This window comes from Desmodus rotundus, chromosome 1, assembly GCF_022682495.2.
Source record: "Desmodus rotundus isolate HL8 chromosome 1, HLdesRot8A.1, whole genome shotgun sequence".
Lineage (NCBI taxonomy): Eukaryota > Metazoa > Chordata > Mammalia > Chiroptera > Phyllostomidae > Desmodus > Desmodus rotundus.
The window spans coordinates 205191733-205209180 of NC_071387.1; the positions used below are offsets into that span (position 1 = coordinate 205191733).

Here is a 17448-nt window from a genome sequence, read left to right on the forward strand (position 1 = left end):
CAGGAACTATTGGCAATACGTAGGGAGAACTCTCCTTGCAGCAGGGGCACATCATTTAGGGCTTCAGGGGGGAGGAAACCAAGTGGTCCCTGAAATAATCCCCCACAAACACCACTGGGTCTCTATGCTCACAGACACACTCCCGGAGGGAAATCGGAGAAATCCGACAGGGTGCAACCGGTCTAGGGAAGGCAAAGCCCCGAGCCTGGCTGGGCCCCAACAAGCCCAAACTGAAGAGGGACTTAATCTGCGTTAGCAACGTCACACTCAAAAATACCGTCGTCGTACACCAAATGAAATACGGGAAAGGGGGCACCGTGCACGGTACAATCAGTGGGTGGGACCGTCGTAGCACATCTCATAGTGAAACCACAGGGAACCAACTCTGCAGGTGGCAGAGAGCAGCCAGGCAGGCAGGGAGAGAAAGAACCCATCCAGGGTGGAAAGGAAACCACTGGGTCCCTGAAAACGACACCCAGCTGTGTTCCTCTAGGGCTGTGTGTCAGTAGAGACTTTGCAGGAGCGAAACCTGTGAAATCAGCAGCTCTGCAAGAGGGCCTGCTGGGCCAGCCAACCCACAGCGTTGCTGTGGTCCAGAAAAGCGTATCCGTAAGTGGACTTAACCCGCGCTAACGACGTCAACGTCAAGGATTCCGTAGTCCCAAACAGGCAAAGAAAGGGGCATAGTGCAGGGCACAATCGGTAGGTCAGGACAGCTAGGAAGAACTGCTGACAAAACGCACAGACCCCGAACCCCGCAGCCGGGGGAGAGGAGTTAGCCGTGGAGAGAGGCGACACAATCACCATCCTCCCAGGGCTCCGCACGCTGTCGAGCCCCTCTAGTGCTCTGCGCCGACAGGGACGTTCCGGTAAGGAAACCGGAAAAAATCCTGCACTCCGCAACAGGGCGAACCTGAGCAGAGCCACCAGCGGTGCCGTGGTCCGGGATCCGCCGTTGACAACGGAGTGAATCGGCACTCACGACGTCAACGTCGAGAAAACGGTAGACACGATTTCATAGGCGTAAAGGAGCACAGAGCAGGGATCAACCATCAGGGGCCCACAAGGCGGCCCGATCCTTCGGCACACGGCACAGAGAACCAGCCCCGCAGAGCCCGGAAAGCAAGGAGCGGGGTAGAGAGGCGAGGCAAGCAACGGTCTCCTTGAAGTAGGCACACAGCCCGCAGTCCAGAGCTCTGCCGCCAGACACGTTGCTGGAGAGAAACCGGAGAAATCGGCTGCCTTGCGTCGGCCGAGAGGTGCCAGAGAGCCGAGGGCACTGAGCCTTGTCCATCAACCAAACGCTCGTAGTTGACAGCGGAGCTGACCCGCTCTAACGTCCTCTGTGTAAGTAAACGCGTCCAAAAGTAAAAGTCTGTAATGAACGCAGCCGGTTAGTACCAGTGACTGTCAGTCATTAGAGCCAGTATGGAGCAGCGACAGTAAAAGCCAGAAAATAAAAGCAAGAAGTGTAGAGGACGCAGCGAGCGAGGACACGGCAAGACCAGGGCTGCCGGGACAAAGAGACGATAATTGCCAGGGGACACTGAAGGAACACCACGCCATTTTATTGTGCCGCAGACGGCCCCCAAAGGTTCCCTGCCCGCTGCGATCTCAGGGCTCTTTCACGTCCAAGAAGGCCGCGCAGCAGCCAGCAGCCGCGCGGCTCAGGGTGCAGACAGCGCGACGGATCCAGCGCAGGCAGCCTGAGAAATCCGGGTGCGGGCACCATCCGGCGGGACGCCGAGAGGGACGGCGCTCTGCAGGGCGCGCGCCTTCTACGTTCTCGGCGATCTGCAGTCCGTCTCCGGCGTTGGGCCACAGGGCCGGTGCAATCGGCTGGGACGCGCTTTCCTCTGCGGGCTCAGGCTCTCTGGCGGCTGCTGCTGGGGTCCCCAGCGAGACGCTGGGCCTGGGCTGCGCGGGGCTTGCCTCCCAGGGGCTCTGGTCACCCGTAGAGCGTCTGTACCGCTCGTAGACCGAGGGCAGCCGCCAACAAGGACTGCAAAGCAGTTGCCCGTCGTAAGCGCCACCGGGGCCTGCCCCCTCTCCCAGTACCGGGTAGAGAGGCAGCGGCCACGGCGCGGAATCTTCGGAGATCGGCCACCACGGACGCCGGGAATGTGGCGCGCACTCAGCGGCATCCCAGGCCGGATTCACGACGTCGAGAAAGTGCTGCTCCATCGCAGAGACCTCGGACCAGGAGGACACAAGCGTCTGAGCTGATGCACGAGCCAAAGCCTTCAGCCGTACCAGCAGCCTCGGTATTTATGCTCTTCTCCCTGCTGCGCGGATGCAAACCGGACGTCAAAAACAAACAAAAAAAAAGTCCGTGTACTTGAAAACGGAATTACCCGCAACCCACAAACTCAAGTGAAACGGTAAACGCGAAAGAAATACGAATCAACGGGCACGGAGCAACGAGCAATCACCACCACAGGACAAGGTAGGGAGAACCAGGAGCAAAGCAAAGAGAGAAGCCACCCTGTGGCGGGGTGGGGGTGCGGGGCCGACCAGTGAACCCCGCAGGGAGGAGACGACCCCACGGGTCTCCCTGAAATCAGCGCCCCGGCACCCCCTCTAGCCTTCTGCTCCCAGAGAGACGTTGCTAGAGAGCAACCCGGAGAAATCACACCCACCGCCACAGGGCCAGCCCCCGCAGAGAAAACAGCGTTGCAGGGGTGCGAAAACGCGAATTTGAAGCCGGAGTTCTAGCACACCAACAACGCCACCGTCAAAAAATCCGTAACCCGAATGAAATACGAAAAAAGGGGCAAAGTACACGGAACAACCCACTGCTCAGAAGTATGTGGCAGCAACTATTAGCAAATCCTACAGAGAACTCTCCCTGCAGCAGGGGGCCAGCAAGTAGCGGTGCGGGGGCGTGGGGGGGGGGCGCTGGAAATCAGGTTGTGCCGAAAATCACCGCACAACCAACTCCACAGGGGCTCTACGCAAGGAACACTGCTGGAGAAGAAACCGGAGAAAGCACACTCGCTCACACAGGGCAAACTACAGCTGGGCCAACGACGGTGCAGGGCTCCAAACACCGTTAGGCACGCAGATGCATGTGCACTGACGGCACTGTCCAAAAATCCGTCCACGGAACAAATTCACAGCAAGGAGCTCAGTGCAAGACACCACCTACCAGTGAGAAGTCTGTGGCAGGAACTATTGGCAATACGTAGGGAGAACTCTCCTTGCAGCAGGGGCACATCATTTAGGGCTTCAGGGGGGAGGAAACCAAGTGGTCCCTGAAATAATCCCCCACAAACACCACTGGGTCTCTATGCTCACAGACACACTCCCGGAGGGAAATCGGAGAAATCCGACAGGGTGCAACCGGTCTAGGGAAGGCAAAGCCCCGAGCCTGGCTGGGCCCCAACAAGCCCAAACTGAAGAGGGACTTAATCTGCGTTAGCAACGTCACACTCAAAAATACCGTCGTCGTACACCAAATGAAATACGGGAAAGGGGGCACCGTGCACGGTACAATCAGTGGGTGGGACCGTCGTAGCACATCTCATAGTGAAACCACAGGGAACCAACTCTGCAGGTGGCAGAGAGCAGCCAGGCAGGCAGGGAGAGAAAGAACCCATCCAGGGTGGAAAGGAAACCACTGGGTCCCTGAAAACGACACCCAGCTGTGTTCCTCTAGGGCTGTGTGTCAGTAGAGACTTTGCTGGAGCGAAACCTGAGAAATCAGCAGCTCTGCAAGAGGGCCTGCTGGGCCAGCCAACCCACAGCGTTGCTGTGGTCCAGAAAAGCGTATCCGTAAGTGGACTTAACCCGCGCTAACGACGTCAACGTCAAGGATTCCGTAGTCCCAAACAGGCAAAGAAAGGGGCATAGTGCAGGGCACAATCGGTAGGTCAGGACAGCTAGGAAGAACTGCTGACAAAACGCACAGACCCCAAACCCCGCAGCCGGGGGAGAGGAGTTAGCCGTGCAGAGAGGCGACACAATCACCATCCTCCCAGGGCTCCGCGCGCTGTCGCGCCCCTCAGTGCTCTGCGCCGACAGGGACGTTCCGGTAAGGAAACCGGAAAAATCCTGCACTCCGCAACAGGGCGAACGTGAGCAGAGCCACCAGCGGTGCCGTGGTCCGGGATCCGCCGTTGATAACGGAGTGAATCGGCACTCACGACGTCAACGTCGAGAAAACGGTAGACACGATTTCATAGGCGTAAAGGAGCACAGAGCAGGGATCAACCATCAGGGGCCCACAAGGCGGCCCGATCCTTCGGCACACGGCACAGAGAACCAGCCCCGCAGATCCTAGAAAGCAGGGAGCGGTGTAGAGAGGCGAGGCTACCAACGGTCTCCTTAAAGTAGCCACACAGCCCGCCGTCCAGAGCTGTGCCGACAGAGACGTTGCTGGAGAGAAACCGCAGGAATCGGCTGCCTTGCATCGGCTGAGAGGTGCCAGAGAGCCGAGGGCACTGAGCCTTGTCCATCAACCAAACGCTCGTAGTTGACAACGGAGCTGACCCGCTCTAACGTCCTCTGTGTAGCTAAACGCGTCCAAAAGTAAAAGTCTGTAATGAACGGAGCCGGTTAGTACCAGTGACTGTCAGTCAGTTAGAGCCAGTATGGAGCAGCGACAGTAAAAGCCAGACAAGAAAAGCAAAAAGTGCGGAGTACAGAGCGAGCGAGGACACGGCACAAACCACAGCTGCCGGGACAAAGAGACGATAATTGCCAGGGGACACTGAAGGAATACCACGCCATTTTATTGGAAACGGAGCCCCTTGTGCCGCGGACGACCCCCAAAGGCTCCCTGCCCGCTGCGATCTCAGGGCTCTTTCACGTCCAAGAAGGCCGCGCAGCAGCCAGCAGCCGCGCGGCTCAGGGTGCAGACAGCGCGACGGATCCGGCGCAGGCAGCCTGAGAAATCCGGGTGCGGGCACCATCCAGCCGGACGCCGAGAGGGACGGCGCTCTGCAGGGCGCGCGCCTTCTACGTTCTCGGCGATCTGCAGTCCGTCTCCGGCGTTGGGCCACAGGGCCGGTGCAATCGGCTGGGACGCGCTTTCCTCTGCGGGCTCACGCTCTCTGGCGGCTGCTGCTGGGGTCTCCAGCGTCTCTAGCGTCTCCAGCGAGACGCTGGGCCTGGGCTGCGCGGGGCTTGCCTCCCAGGGGCTCTGGTCACCCGTAGAGCGTCTGTACCGCTCGTAGACCGAGGGCAGCCGCCAACAAGGACTGCAAAGCAGTTGCCCGTCGTAAGCGCCACCGGGACCTGCCCCCTCTCCCAGTACCGGGTAGAGAGGCAGCGGCCACGGCGCGGAATCTTCGGAGATCGGCCACCACGGACGCCGGGAATGTGGCGCGCACTCAGCGGCATCCCAGGCCGGATTCACGACGTCGAGAAAGTGCTGCTCCATCGCAGAGACCTCGGACCAGGAGGACACAAGCGTCTGAGCTGATGCACGAGCCAAAGCCTTCAGCCGTACCAGCAGCCTCGGTATTTATGCTCTTCTCCCTGCTGCGCGGATGCAAACCGGACGTCAAAAACAAACAAAAAAAAGTCCGTGTACTTGAAAACGGAATTACCCGCAACCCACAAACTCAAGTGAAACGGTAAACGCGAAAGAAATACGAATCAACGGGCACGGAGCAACGAGCAATCACCACCACAGGACAAGGTAGGGAGAACCAGGAGCAAAGCAAAGAGAGAAGCCACCCTGTGGCGGGGTGGGGGTGCGGGGCCGACCAGTGAACCCCGCAGGGAGGAGACGACCCCACGGGTCTCCCTGAAATCAGCGCCCCGGCACCCCCTCTAGCCTTCTGCTCCCAGAGAGACGTTGCTAGAGAGCAACCCGGAGAAATCACACCCACCGCCACAGGGCCAGCCCCCGCAGAGAAAACAGCGTTGCAGGGGTGCGAAAACGCGAATTTGAAGCCGGAGTTCTAGCACACCAACAACGCCACCGTCAAAAAATCCGTAACCCGAATGAAATACGAAAAAAGGGGCAAAGTACACGGAACAACCCACTGCTCAGAAGTATGTGGCAGCAACTATTAGCAAATCCTACAGAGAACTCTCCCTGCAGCAGGGGGCCAGCAAGTAGCGGTGCGGGGGCGTGGGGGGGGGGCGCTGGAAATCAGGTTGTGCCGAAAATCACCGCACAACCAACTCCACAGGGGCTCTACGCAAGGAACACTGCTGGAGAAGAAACCGGAGAAAGCACACTCGCTCACACAGGGCAAACTACAGCTGGGCCAACGACGGTGCAGGGCTCCAAACACCGTTAGGCACGCAGATGCATGTGCACTGACGGCACTGTCCAAAAATCCGTCCACGGAACAAATTCACAGCAAGGAGCTCAGTGCAAGACACCACCTACCAGTGAGAAGTCTGTGGCAGGAACTATTGGCAATACGTAGGGAGAACTCTCCTTGCAGCAGGGGCACATCATTTAGGGCTTCAGGGGGGAGGAAACCAAGTGGTCCCTGAAATAATCCCCCACAAACACCACTGGGTCTCTATGCTCACAGACACACTCCCGGAGGGAAATCGGAGAAATCCGACAGGGTGCAACCGGTCTAGGGAAGGCAAAGCCCCGAGCCTGGCTGGGCCCCAACAAGCCCAAACTGAAGAGGGACTTAATCTGCGTTAGCAACGTCACACTCAAAAATACCGTCGTCGTACACCAAATGAAATACGGGAAAGGGGGCACCGTGCACGGTACAATCAGTGGGTGGGACCGTCGTAGCACATCTCATAGTGAAACCACAGGGAACCAACTCTGCAGGTGGCAGAGAGCAGCCAGGCAGGCAGGGAGAGAAAGAACCCATCCAGGGTGGAAAGGAAACCACTGGGTCCCTGAAAACGACACCCAGCTGTGTTCCTCTAGGGCTGTGTGTCAGTAGAGACTTTGCAGGAGCGAAACCTGTGAAATCAGCAGCTCTGCAAGAGGGCCTGCTGGGCCAGCCAACCCACAGCGTTGCTGTGGTCCAGAAAAGCGTATCCGTAAGTGGACTTAACCCGCGCTAACGACGTCAACGTCAAGGATTCCGTAGTCCCAAACAGGCAAAGAAAGGGGCATAGTGCAGGGCACAATCGGTAGGTCAGGACAGCTAGGAAGAACTGCTGACAAAACGCACAGACCCCGAACCCCGCAGCCGGGGGAGAGGAGTTAGCCGTGGAGAGAGGCGACACAATCACCATCCTCCCAGGGCTCCGCACGCTGTCGAGCCCCTCTAGTGCTCTGCGCCGACAGGGACGTTCCGGTAAGGAAACCGGAAAAAATCCTGCACTCCGCAACAGGGCGAACCTGAGCAGAGCCACCAGCGGTGCCGTGGTCCGGGATCCGCCGTTGACAACGGAGTGAATCGGCACTCACGACGTCAACGTCGAGAAAACGGTAGACACGATTTCATAGGCGTAAAGGAGCACAGAGCAGGGATCAACCATCAGGGGCCCACAAGGCGGCCCGATCCTTCGGCACACGGCACAGAGAACCAGCCCCGCAGAGCCCGGAAAGCAAGGAGCGGGGTAGAGAGGCGAGGCAAGCAACGGTCTCCTTGAAGTAGGCACACAGCCCGCAGTCCAGAGCTCTGCCGCCAGACACGTTGCTGGAGAGAAACCGGAGAAATCGGCTGCCTTGCGTCGGCCGAGAGGTGCCAGAGAGCCGAGGGCACTGAGCCTTGTCCATCAACCAAACGCTCGTAGTTGACAGCGGAGCTGACCCGCTCTAACGTCCTCTGTGTAAGTAAACGCGTCCAAAAGTAAAAGTCTGTAATGAACGCAGCCGGTTAGTACCAGTGACTGTCAGTCATTAGAGCCAGTATGGAGCAGCGACAGTAAAAGCCAGAAAATAAAAGCAAGAAGTGTAGAGGACGCAGCGAGCGAGGACACGGCAAGACCAGGGCTGCCGGGACAAAGAGACGATAATTGCCAGGGGACACTGAAGGAACACCACGCCATTTTATTGTGCCGCAGACGGCCCCCAAAGGTTCCCTGCCCGCTGCGATCTCAGGGCTCTTTCACGTCCAAGAAGGCCGCGCAGCAGCCAGCAGCCGCGCGGCTCAGGGTGCAGACAGCGCGACGGATCCAGCGCAGGCAGCCTGAGAAATCCGGGTGCGGGCACCATCCGGCGGGACGCCGAGAGGGACGGCGCTCTGCAGGGCGCGCGCCTTCTACGTTCTCGGCGATCTGCAGTCCGTCTCCGGCGTTGGGCCACAGGGCCGGTGCAATCGGCTGGGACGCGCTTTCCTCTGCGGGCTCAGGCTCTCTGGCGGCTGCTGCTGGGGTCCCCAGCGAGACGCTGGGCCTGGGCTGCGCGGGGCTTGCCTCCCAGGGGCTCTGGTCACCCGTAGAGCGTCTGTACCGCTCGTAGACCGAGGGCAGCCGCCAACAAGGACTGCAAAGCAGTTGCCCGTCGTAAGCGCCACCGGGGCCTGCCCCCTCTCCCAGTACCGGGTAGAGAGGCAGCGGCCACGGCGCGGAATCTTCGGAGATCGGCCACCACGGACGCCGGGAATGTGGCGCGCACTCAGCGGCATCCCAGGCCGGATTCACGACGTCGAGAAAGTGCTGCTCCATCGCAGAGACCTCGGACCAGGAGGACACAAGCGTCTGAGCTGATGCACGAGCCAAAGCCTTCAGCCGTACCAGCAGCCTCGGTATTTATGCTCTTCTCCCTGCTGCGCGGATGCAAACCGGACGTCAAAAACAAACAAAAAAAAAGTCCGTGTACTTGAAAACGGAATTACCCGCAACCCACAAACTCAAGTGAAACGGTAAACGCGAAAGAAATACGAATCAACGGGCACGGAGCAACGAGCAATCACCACCACAGGACAAGGTAGGGAGAACCAGGAGCAAAGCAAAGAGAGAAGCCACCCTGTGGCGGGGTGGGGGTGCGGGGCCGACCAGTGAACCCCGCAGGGAGGAGACGACCCCACGGGTCTCCCTGAAATCAGCGCCCCGGCACCCCCTCTAGCCTTCTGCTCCCAGAGAGACGTTGCTAGAGAGCAACCCGGAGAAATCACACCCACCGCCACAGGGCCAGCCCCCGCAGAGAAAACAGCGTTGCAGGGGTGCGAAAACGCGAATTTGAAGCCGGAGTTCTAGCACACCAACAACGCCACCGTCAAAAAATCCGTAACCCGAATGAAATACGAAAAAAGGGGCAAAGTACACGGAACAACCCACTGCTCAGAAGTATGTGGCAGCAACTATTAGCAAATCCTACAGAGAACTCTCCCTGCAGCAGGGGGCCAGCAAGTAGCGGTGCGGGGGCGTGGGGGGGGGCGCTGGAAATCAGGTTGTGCCGAAAATCACCGCACAACCAACTCCACAGGGGCTCTACGCAAGGAACACTGCTGGAGAAGAAACCGGAGAAAGCACACTCGCTCACACAGGGCAAACTACAGCTGGGCCAACGACGGTGCAGGGCTCCAAACACCGTTAGGCACGCAGATGCATGTGCACTGACGGCACTGTCCAAAAATCCGTCCACGGAACAAATTCACAGCAAGGAGCTCAGTGCAAGACACCACCTACCAGTGAGAAGTCTGTGGCAGGAACTATTGGCAATACGTAGGGAGAACTCTCCTTGCAGCAGGGGCACATCATTTAGGGCTTCAGGGGGGAGGAAACCAAGTGGTCCCTGAAATAATCCCCCACAAACACCACTGGGTCTCTATGCTCACAGACACACTCCCGGAGGGAAATCGGAGAAATCCGACAGGGTGCAACCGGTCTAGGGAAGGCAAAGCCCCGAGCCTGGCTGGGCCCCAACAAGCCCAAACTGAAGAGGGACTTAATCTGCGTTAGCAACGTCACACTCAAAAATACCGTCGTCGTACACCAAATGAAATACGGGAAAGGGGGCACCGTGCACGGTACAATCAGTGGGTGGGACCGTCGTAGCACATCTCATAGTGAAACCACAGGGAACCAACTCTGCAGGTGGCAGAGAGCAGCCAGGCAGGCAGGGAGAGAAAGAACCCATCCAGGGTGGAAAGGAAACCACTGGGTCCCTGAAAACGACACCCAGCTGTGTTCCTCTAGGGCTGTGTGTCAGTAGAGACTTTGCAGGAGCGAAACCTGTGAAATCAGCAGCTCTGCAAGAGGGCCTGCTGGGCCAGCCAACCCACAGCGTTGCTGTGGTCCAGAAAAGCGTATCCGTAAGTGGACTTAACCCGCGCTAACGACGTCAACGTCAAGGATTCCGTAGTCCCAAACAGGCAAAGAAAGGGGCATAGTGCAGGGCACAATCGGTAGGTCAGGACAGCTAGGAAGAACTGCTGACAAAACGCACAGACCCCAAACCCCGCAGCCGGGGGAGAGGAGTTAGCCGTGCAGAGAGGCGACACAATCACCATCCTCCCAGGGCTCCGCACGCTGTCGAGCCCCTCTAGTGCTCTGCGCCGACAGGGACGTTCCGGTAAGGAAACCGGAAAAAATCCTGCACTCCGCAACAGGGCGAACGTGAGCAGAGCCAACAGCGGTGCCGTGGTCCGGGATCCGCCGTTGACAACGGAGTGAATCGGCACTCACGACGTCAACGTCGAGAAAACGGTAGACACGATTTCATAGGCGTAAAGGAGCACAGAGCAGGGATCAACCATCAGGGGCCCACAAGGCGGCCCGATCCTTCGGCACACGGCACAGAGAACCAGCCCCGCAGAGCCCGGAAAGCAAGGAGCGGGGTAGAGAGGCGAGGCAAGCAACGGTCTCCTTAAAGTAGGCACACAGCCCGCAGTCCAGAGCTCTGCCGCCAGACACGTTGCTGGAGAGAAACCGGAGAAATCGGCTGCCTTGCGTCGGCCGAGAGGTGCCAGAGAGCCGAGGGCACTGAGCCTTGTCCATCAACCAAACGCTCGTAGTTGACAGCGGAGCTGACCCGCTCTAACGTCCTCTGTGTAAGTAAACGCGTCCAAAAGTAAAAGTCTGTAATGAACGCAGCCGGTTAGTACCAGTGACTGTCAGTCATTAGAGCCAGTATGGAGCAGCGACAGTAAAAGCCAGAAAATAAAAGCAAGAAGTGTAGAGGACGCAGCGAGCGAGGACACGGCAAGACCAGGGCTGCCGGGACAAAGAGACGATAATTGCCAGGGGACACTGAAGGAACACCACGCCATTTTATTGTGCCGCGGACGGCCCCCAAAGGCTCCCTGCCCGCTGCGATCTCAGGGCTCTTTCACGTCCAAGAAGGCCGCGCAGCAGCCAGCAGCCGCGCGGCTCAGGGTGCAGACAGCGCGACGGATCCAGCGCAGGCAGCCTGAGAAATCCGGGTGCGGGCACCATCCGGCGGGACGCCGAGAGGGACGGCGCTCTGCAGGGCGCGCGCCTTCTACGTTCTCGGCGATCTGCAGTCCGTCTCCGGCGTTGGGCCACAGGGCCGGTGCAATCGGCTGGGACGCGCTTTCCTCTGCGGGCTCAGGCTCTCTGGCGGCTGCTGCTGGGGTCCCCAGCGAGACGCTGGGCCTGGGCTGCGCGGGGCTTGCCTCCCAGGGGCTCTGGTCACCCGTAGAGCGTCTGTACCGCTCGTAGACCGAGGGCAGCCGCCAACAAGGACTGCAAAGCAGTTGCCCGTCGTAAGCGCCACCGGGGCCTGCCCCCTCTCCCAGTACCGGGTAGAGAGGCAGCGGCCACGGCGCGGAATCTTCGGAGATCGGCCACCACGGACGCCGGGAATGTGGCGCGCACTCAGCGGCATCCCAGGCCGGATTCACGACGTCGAGAAAGTGCTGCTCCATCGCAGAGACCTCGGACCAGGAGGACACAAGCGTCTGAGCTGATGCACGAGCCAAAGCCTTCAGCCGTACCAGCAGCCTCGGTATTTATGCTCTTCTCCCTGCTGCGCGGATGCAAACCGGACGTCAAAAACAAACAAAAAAAAGTCCGTGTACTTGAAAACGGAATTACCCGCAACCCACAAACTCAAGTGAAACGGTAAACGCGAAAGAAATACGAATCAACGGGCACGGAGCAACGAGCAATCACCACCACAGGACAAGGTAGGGAGAACCAGGAGCAAAGCAAAGAGAGAAGCCACCCTGTGGCGGGGTGGGGGTGCGGGGCCGACCAGTGAACCCCGCAGGGAGGAGACGACCCCACGGGTCTCCCTGAAATCAGCGCCCCGGCACCCCCTCTAGCCTTCTGCTCCCAGAGAGACGTTGCTAGAGAGCAACCCGGAGAAATCACACCCACCGCCACAGGGCCAGCCCCCGCAGAGAAAACAGCGTTGCAGGGGTGCGAAAACGCGAATTTGAAGCCGGAGTTCTAGCACACCAACAACGCCACCGTCAAAAAATCCGTAACCCGAATGAAATACGAAAAAAGGGGCAAAGTACACGGAACAACCCACTGCTCAGAAGTATGTGGCAGCAACTATTAGCAAATCCTACAGAGAACTCTCCCTGCAGCAGGGGGCCAGCAAGTAGCGGTGCGGGGGCGTGGGGGGGGGGCGCTGGAAATCAGGTTGTGCCGAAAATCACCGCACAACCAACTCCACAGGGGCTCTACGCAAGGAACACTGCTGGAGAAGAAACCGGAGAAAGCACACTCGCTCACACAGGGCAAACTACAGCTGGGCCAACGACGGTGCAGGGCTCCAAACACCGTTAGGCACGCAGATGCATGTGCACTGACGGCACTGTCCAAAAATCCGTCCACGGAACAAATTCACAGCAAGGAGCTCAGTGCAAGACACCACCTACCAGTGAGAAGTCTGTGGCAGGAACTATTGGCAATACGTAGGGAGAACTCTCCTTGCAGCAGGGGCACATCATTTAGGGCTTCAGGGGGGAGGAAACCAAGTGGTCCCTGAAATAATCCCCCACAAACACCACTGGGTCTCTATGCTCACAGACACACTCCCGGAGGGAAATCGGAGAAATCCGACAGGGTGCAACCGGTCTAGGGAAGGCAAAGCCCCGAGCCTGGCTGGGCCCCAACAAGCCCAAACTGAAGAGGGACTTAATCTGCGTTAGCAACGTCACACTCAAAAATACCGTCGTCGTACACCAAATGAAATACGGGAAAGGGGGCACCGTGCACGGTACAATCAGTGGGTGGGACCGTCGTAGCACATCTCATAGTGAAACCACAGGGAACCAACTCTGCAGGTGGCAGAGAGCAGCCAGGCAGGCAGGGAGAGAAAGAACCCATCCAGGGTGGAAAGGAAACCACTGGGTCCCTGAAAACGACACCCAGCTGTGTTCCTCTAGGGCTGTGTGTCAGTAGAGACTTTGCAGGAGCGAAACCTGTGAAATCAGCAGCTCTGCAAGAGGGCCTGCTGGGCCAGCCAACCCACAGCGTTGCTGTGGTCCAGAAAAGCGTATCCGTAAGTGGACTTAACCCGCGCTAACGACGTCAACGTCAAGGATTCCGTAGTCCCAAACAGGCAAAGAAAGGGGCATAGTGCAGGGCACAATCGGTAGGTCAGGACAGCTAGGAAGAACTGCTGACAAAACGCACAGACCCCGAACCCCGCAGCCGGGGGAGAGGAGTTAGCCGTGGAGAGAGGCGACACAATCACCATCCTCCCAGGGCTCCGCACGCTGTCGAGCCCCTCTAGTGCTCTGCGCCGACAGGGACGTTCCGGTAAGGAAACCGGAAAAAATCCTGCACTCCGCAACAGGGCGAACCTGAGCAGAGCCACCAGCGGTGCCGTGGTCCGGGATCCGCCGTTGACAACGGAGTGAATCGGCACTCACGACGTCAACGTCGAGAAAACGGTAGACACGATTTCATAGGCGTAAAGGAGCACAGAGCAGGGATCAACCATCAGGGGCCCACAAGGCGGCCCGATCCTTCGGCACACGGCACAGAGAACCAGCCCCGCAGAGCCCGGAAAGCAAGGAGCGGGGTAGAGAGGCGAGGCAAGCAACGGTCTCCTTGAAGTAGGCACACAGCCCGCAGTCCAGAGCTCTGCCGCCAGACACGTTGCTGGAGAGAAACCGGAGAAATCGGCTGCCTTGCGTCGGCCGAGAGGTGCCAGAGAGCCGAGGGCACTGAGCCTTGTCCATCAACCAAACGCTCGTAGTTGACAGCGGAGCTGACCCGCTCTAACGTCCTCTGTGTAAGTAAACGCGTCCAAAAGTAAAAGTCTGTAATGAACGCAGCCGGTTAGTACCAGTGACTGTCAGTCATTAGAGCCAGTATGGAGCAGCGACAGTAAAAGCCAGAAAATAAAAGCAAGAAGTGTAGAGGACGCAGCGAGCGAGGACACGGCAAGACCAGGGCTGCCGGGACAAAGAGACGATAATTGCCAGGGGACACTGAAGGAACACCACGCCATTTTATTGTGCCGCAGACGGCCCCCAAAGGTTCCCTGCCCGCTGCGATCTCAGGGCTCTTTCACGTCCAAGAAGGCCGCGCAGCAGCCAGCAGCCGCGCGGCTCAGGGTGCAGACAGCGCGACGGATCCAGCGCAGGCAGCCTGAGAAATCCGGGTGCGGGCACCATCCGGCGGGACGCCGAGAGGGACGGCGCTCTGCAGGGCGCGCGCCTTCTACGTTCTCGGCGATCTGCAGTCCGTCTCCGGCGTTGGGCCACAGGGCCGGTGCAATCGGCTGGGACGCGCTTTCCTCTGCGGGCTCAGGCTCTCTGGCGGCTGCTGCTGGGGTCCCCAGCGAGACGCTGGGCCTGGGCTGCGCGGGGCTTGCCTCCCAGGGGCTCTGGTCACCCGTAGAGCGTCTGTACCGCTCGTAGACCGAGGGCAGCCGCCAACAAGGACTGCAAAGCAGTTGCCCGTCGTAAGCGCCACCGGGGCCTGCCCCCTCTCCCAGTACCGGGTAGAGAGGCAGCGGCCACGGCGCGGAATCTTCGGAGATCGGCCACCACGGACGCCGGGAATGTGGCGCGCACTCAGCGGCATCCCAGGCCGGATTCACGACGTCGAGAAAGTGCTGCTCCATCGCAGAGACCTCGGACCAGGAGGACACAAGCGTCTGAGCTGATGCACGAGCCAAAGCCTTCAGCCGTACCAGCAGCCTCGGTATTTATGCTCTTCTCCCTGCTGCGCGGATGCAAACCGGACGTCAAAAACAAACAAAAAAAAAGTCCGTGTACTTGAAAACGGAATTACCCGCAACCCACAAACTCAAGTGAAACGGTAAACGCGAAAGAAATACGAATCAACGGGCACGGAGCAACGAGCAATCACCACCACAGGACAAGGTAGGGAGAACCAGGAGCAAAGCAAAGAGAGAAGCCACCCTGTGGCGGGGTGGGGGTGCGGGGCCGACCAGTGAACCCCGCAGGGAGGAGACGACCCCACGGGTCTCCCTGAAATCAGCGCCCCGGCACCCCCTCTAGCCTTCTGCTCCCAGAGAGACGTTGCTAGAGAGCAACCCGGAGAAATCACACCCACCGCCACAGGGCCAGCCCCCGCAGAGAAAACAGCGTTGCAGGGGTGCGAAAACGCGAATTTGAAGCCGGAGTTCTAGCACACCAACAACGCCACCGTCAAAAAATCCGTAACCCGAATGAAATACGAAAAAAGGGGCAAAGTACACGGAACAACCCACTGCTCAGAAGTATGTGGCAGCAACTATTAGCAAATCCTACAGAGAACTCTCCCTGCAGCAGGGGGCCAGCAAGTAGCGGTGCGGGGGCGTGGGGGGGGGCGCTGGAAATCAGGTTGTGCCGAAAATCACCGCACAACCAACTCCACAGGGGCTCTACGCAAGGAACACTGCTGGAGAAGAAACCGGAGAAAGCACACTCGCTCACACAGGGCAAACTACAGCTGGGCCAACGACGGTGCAGGGCTCCAAACACCGTTAGGCACGCAGATGCATGTGCACTGACGGCACTGTCCAAAAATCCGTCCACGGAACAAATTCACAGCAAGGAGCTCAGTGCAAGACACCACCTACCAGTGAGAAGTCTGTGGCAGGAACTATTGGCAATACGTAGGGAGAACTCTCCTTGCAGCAGGGGCACATCATTTAGGGCTTCAGGGGGGAGGAAACCAAGTGGTCCCTGAAATAATCCCCCACAAACACCACTGGGTCTCTATGCTCACAGACACACTCCCGGAGGGAAATCGGAGAAATCCGACAGGGTGCAACCGGTCTAGGGAAGGCAAAGCCCCGAGCCTGGCTGGGCCCCAACAAGCCCAAACTGAAGAGGGACTTAATCTGCGTTAGCAACGTCACACTCAAAAATACCGTCGTCGTACACCAAATGAAATACGGGAAAGGGGGCACCGTGCACGGTACAATCAGTGGGTGGGACCGTCGTAGCACATCTCATAGTGAAACCACAGGGAACCAACTCTGCAGGTGGCAGAGAGCAGCCAGGCAGGCAGGGAGAGAAAGAACCCATCCAGGGTGGAAAGGAAACCACTGGGTCCCTGAAAACGACACCCAGCTGTGTTCCTCTAGGGCTGTGTGTCAGTAGAGACTTTGCAGGAGCGAAACCTGTGAAATCAGCAGCTCTGCAAGAGGGCCTGCTGGGCCAGCCAACCCACAGCGTTGCTGTGGTCCAGAAAAGCGTATCCGTAAGTGGACTTAACCCGCGCTAACGACGTCAACGTCAAGGATTCCGTAGTCCCAAACAGGCAAAGAAAGGGGCATAGTGCAGGGCACAATCGGTAGGTCAGGACAGCTAGGAAGAACTGCTGACAAAACGCACAGACCCCAAACCCCGCAGCCGGGGGAGAGGAGTTAGCCGTGCAGAGAGGCGACACAATCACCATCCTCCCAGGGCTCCGCACGCTGTCGAGCCCCTCTAGTGCTCTGCGCCGACAGGGACGTTCCGGTAAGGAAACCGGAAAAAATCCTGCACTCCGCAACAGGGCGAACGTGAGCAGAGCCAACAGCGGTGCCGTGGTCCGGGATCCGCCGTTGACAACGGAGTGAATCGGCACTCACGACGTCAACGTCGAGAAAACGGTAGACACGATTTCATAGGCGTAAAGGAGCACAGAGCAGGGATCAACCATCAGGGGCCCACAAGGCGGCCCGATCCTTCGGCACACGGCACAGAGAACCAGCCCCGCAGAGCCCGGAAAGCAAGGAGCGGGGTAGAGAGGCGAGGCAAGCAACGGTCTCCTTAAAGTAGGCACACAGCCCGCAGTCCAGAGCTCTGCCGCCAGACACGTTGCTGGAGAGAAACCGGAGAAATCGGCTGCCTTGCGTCGGCCGAGAGGTGCCAGAGAGCCGAGGGCACTGAGCCTTGTCCATCAACCAAACGCTCGTAGTTGACAGCGGAGCTGACCCGCTCTAACGTCCTCTGTGTAAGTAAACGCGTCCAAAAGTAAAAGTCTGTAATGAACGCAGCCGGTTAGTACCAGTGACTGTCAGTCATTAGAGCCAGTATGGAGCAGCGACAGTAAAAGCCAGAAAATAAAAGCAAGAAGTGTAGAGGACGCAGCGAGCGAGGACACGGCAAGACCAGGGCTGCCGGGACAAAGAGACGATAATTGCCAGGGGACACTGAAGGAACACCACGCCATTTTATTGTGCCGCGGACGGCCCCCAAA

General features: G+C 58.7%; 5 protein-coding genes across 5 annotated transcripts; all 5 read right to left on the reverse strand.

Moving 5' to 3' along the window:
* Positions 1-1614: 1614 nt before the first annotated feature.
* LOC139440724 (annexin-2 receptor-like) lies at positions 1615-2184 on the reverse strand. The gene has a single exon (XM_071220721.1). It carries the CDS (start codon positions 2182-2184, stop codon positions 1615-1617), a length of 570 nt encoding a protein of 189 aa, XP_071076822.1.
* Positions 2185-4795: 2611 nt separating this feature from the next.
* Positions 4796-5383, reverse strand: LOC139440725 (annexin-2 receptor-like). The gene has a single exon (XM_071220723.1). The coding sequence runs from the start codon at positions 5381-5383 to the stop codon at positions 4796-4798; it is 588 nt and encodes a 195-aa protein (XP_071076824.1).
* A 2594-nt stretch (positions 5384-7977) lies between these two features.
* On the reverse strand, positions 7978-8547 carry LOC139440726 (annexin-2 receptor-like). The gene has a single exon (XM_071220725.1). It carries the CDS (start codon positions 8545-8547, stop codon positions 7978-7980), a length of 570 nt encoding a protein of 189 aa, XP_071076826.1.
* A 2594-nt stretch (positions 8548-11141) lies between these two features.
* Positions 11142-11711, reverse strand: LOC139440727 (annexin-2 receptor-like). Its single transcript, XM_071220726.1, has one exon. It carries the CDS (start codon positions 11709-11711, stop codon positions 11142-11144), a length of 570 nt encoding a protein of 189 aa, XP_071076827.1.
* Positions 11712-14305: 2594 nt separating this feature from the next.
* Positions 14306-14875, reverse strand: LOC139440729 (annexin-2 receptor-like). Its single transcript, XM_071220727.1, has one exon. It carries the CDS (start codon positions 14873-14875, stop codon positions 14306-14308), a length of 570 nt encoding a protein of 189 aa, XP_071076828.1.
* Positions 14876-17448: the final 2573 nt, after the last annotated feature.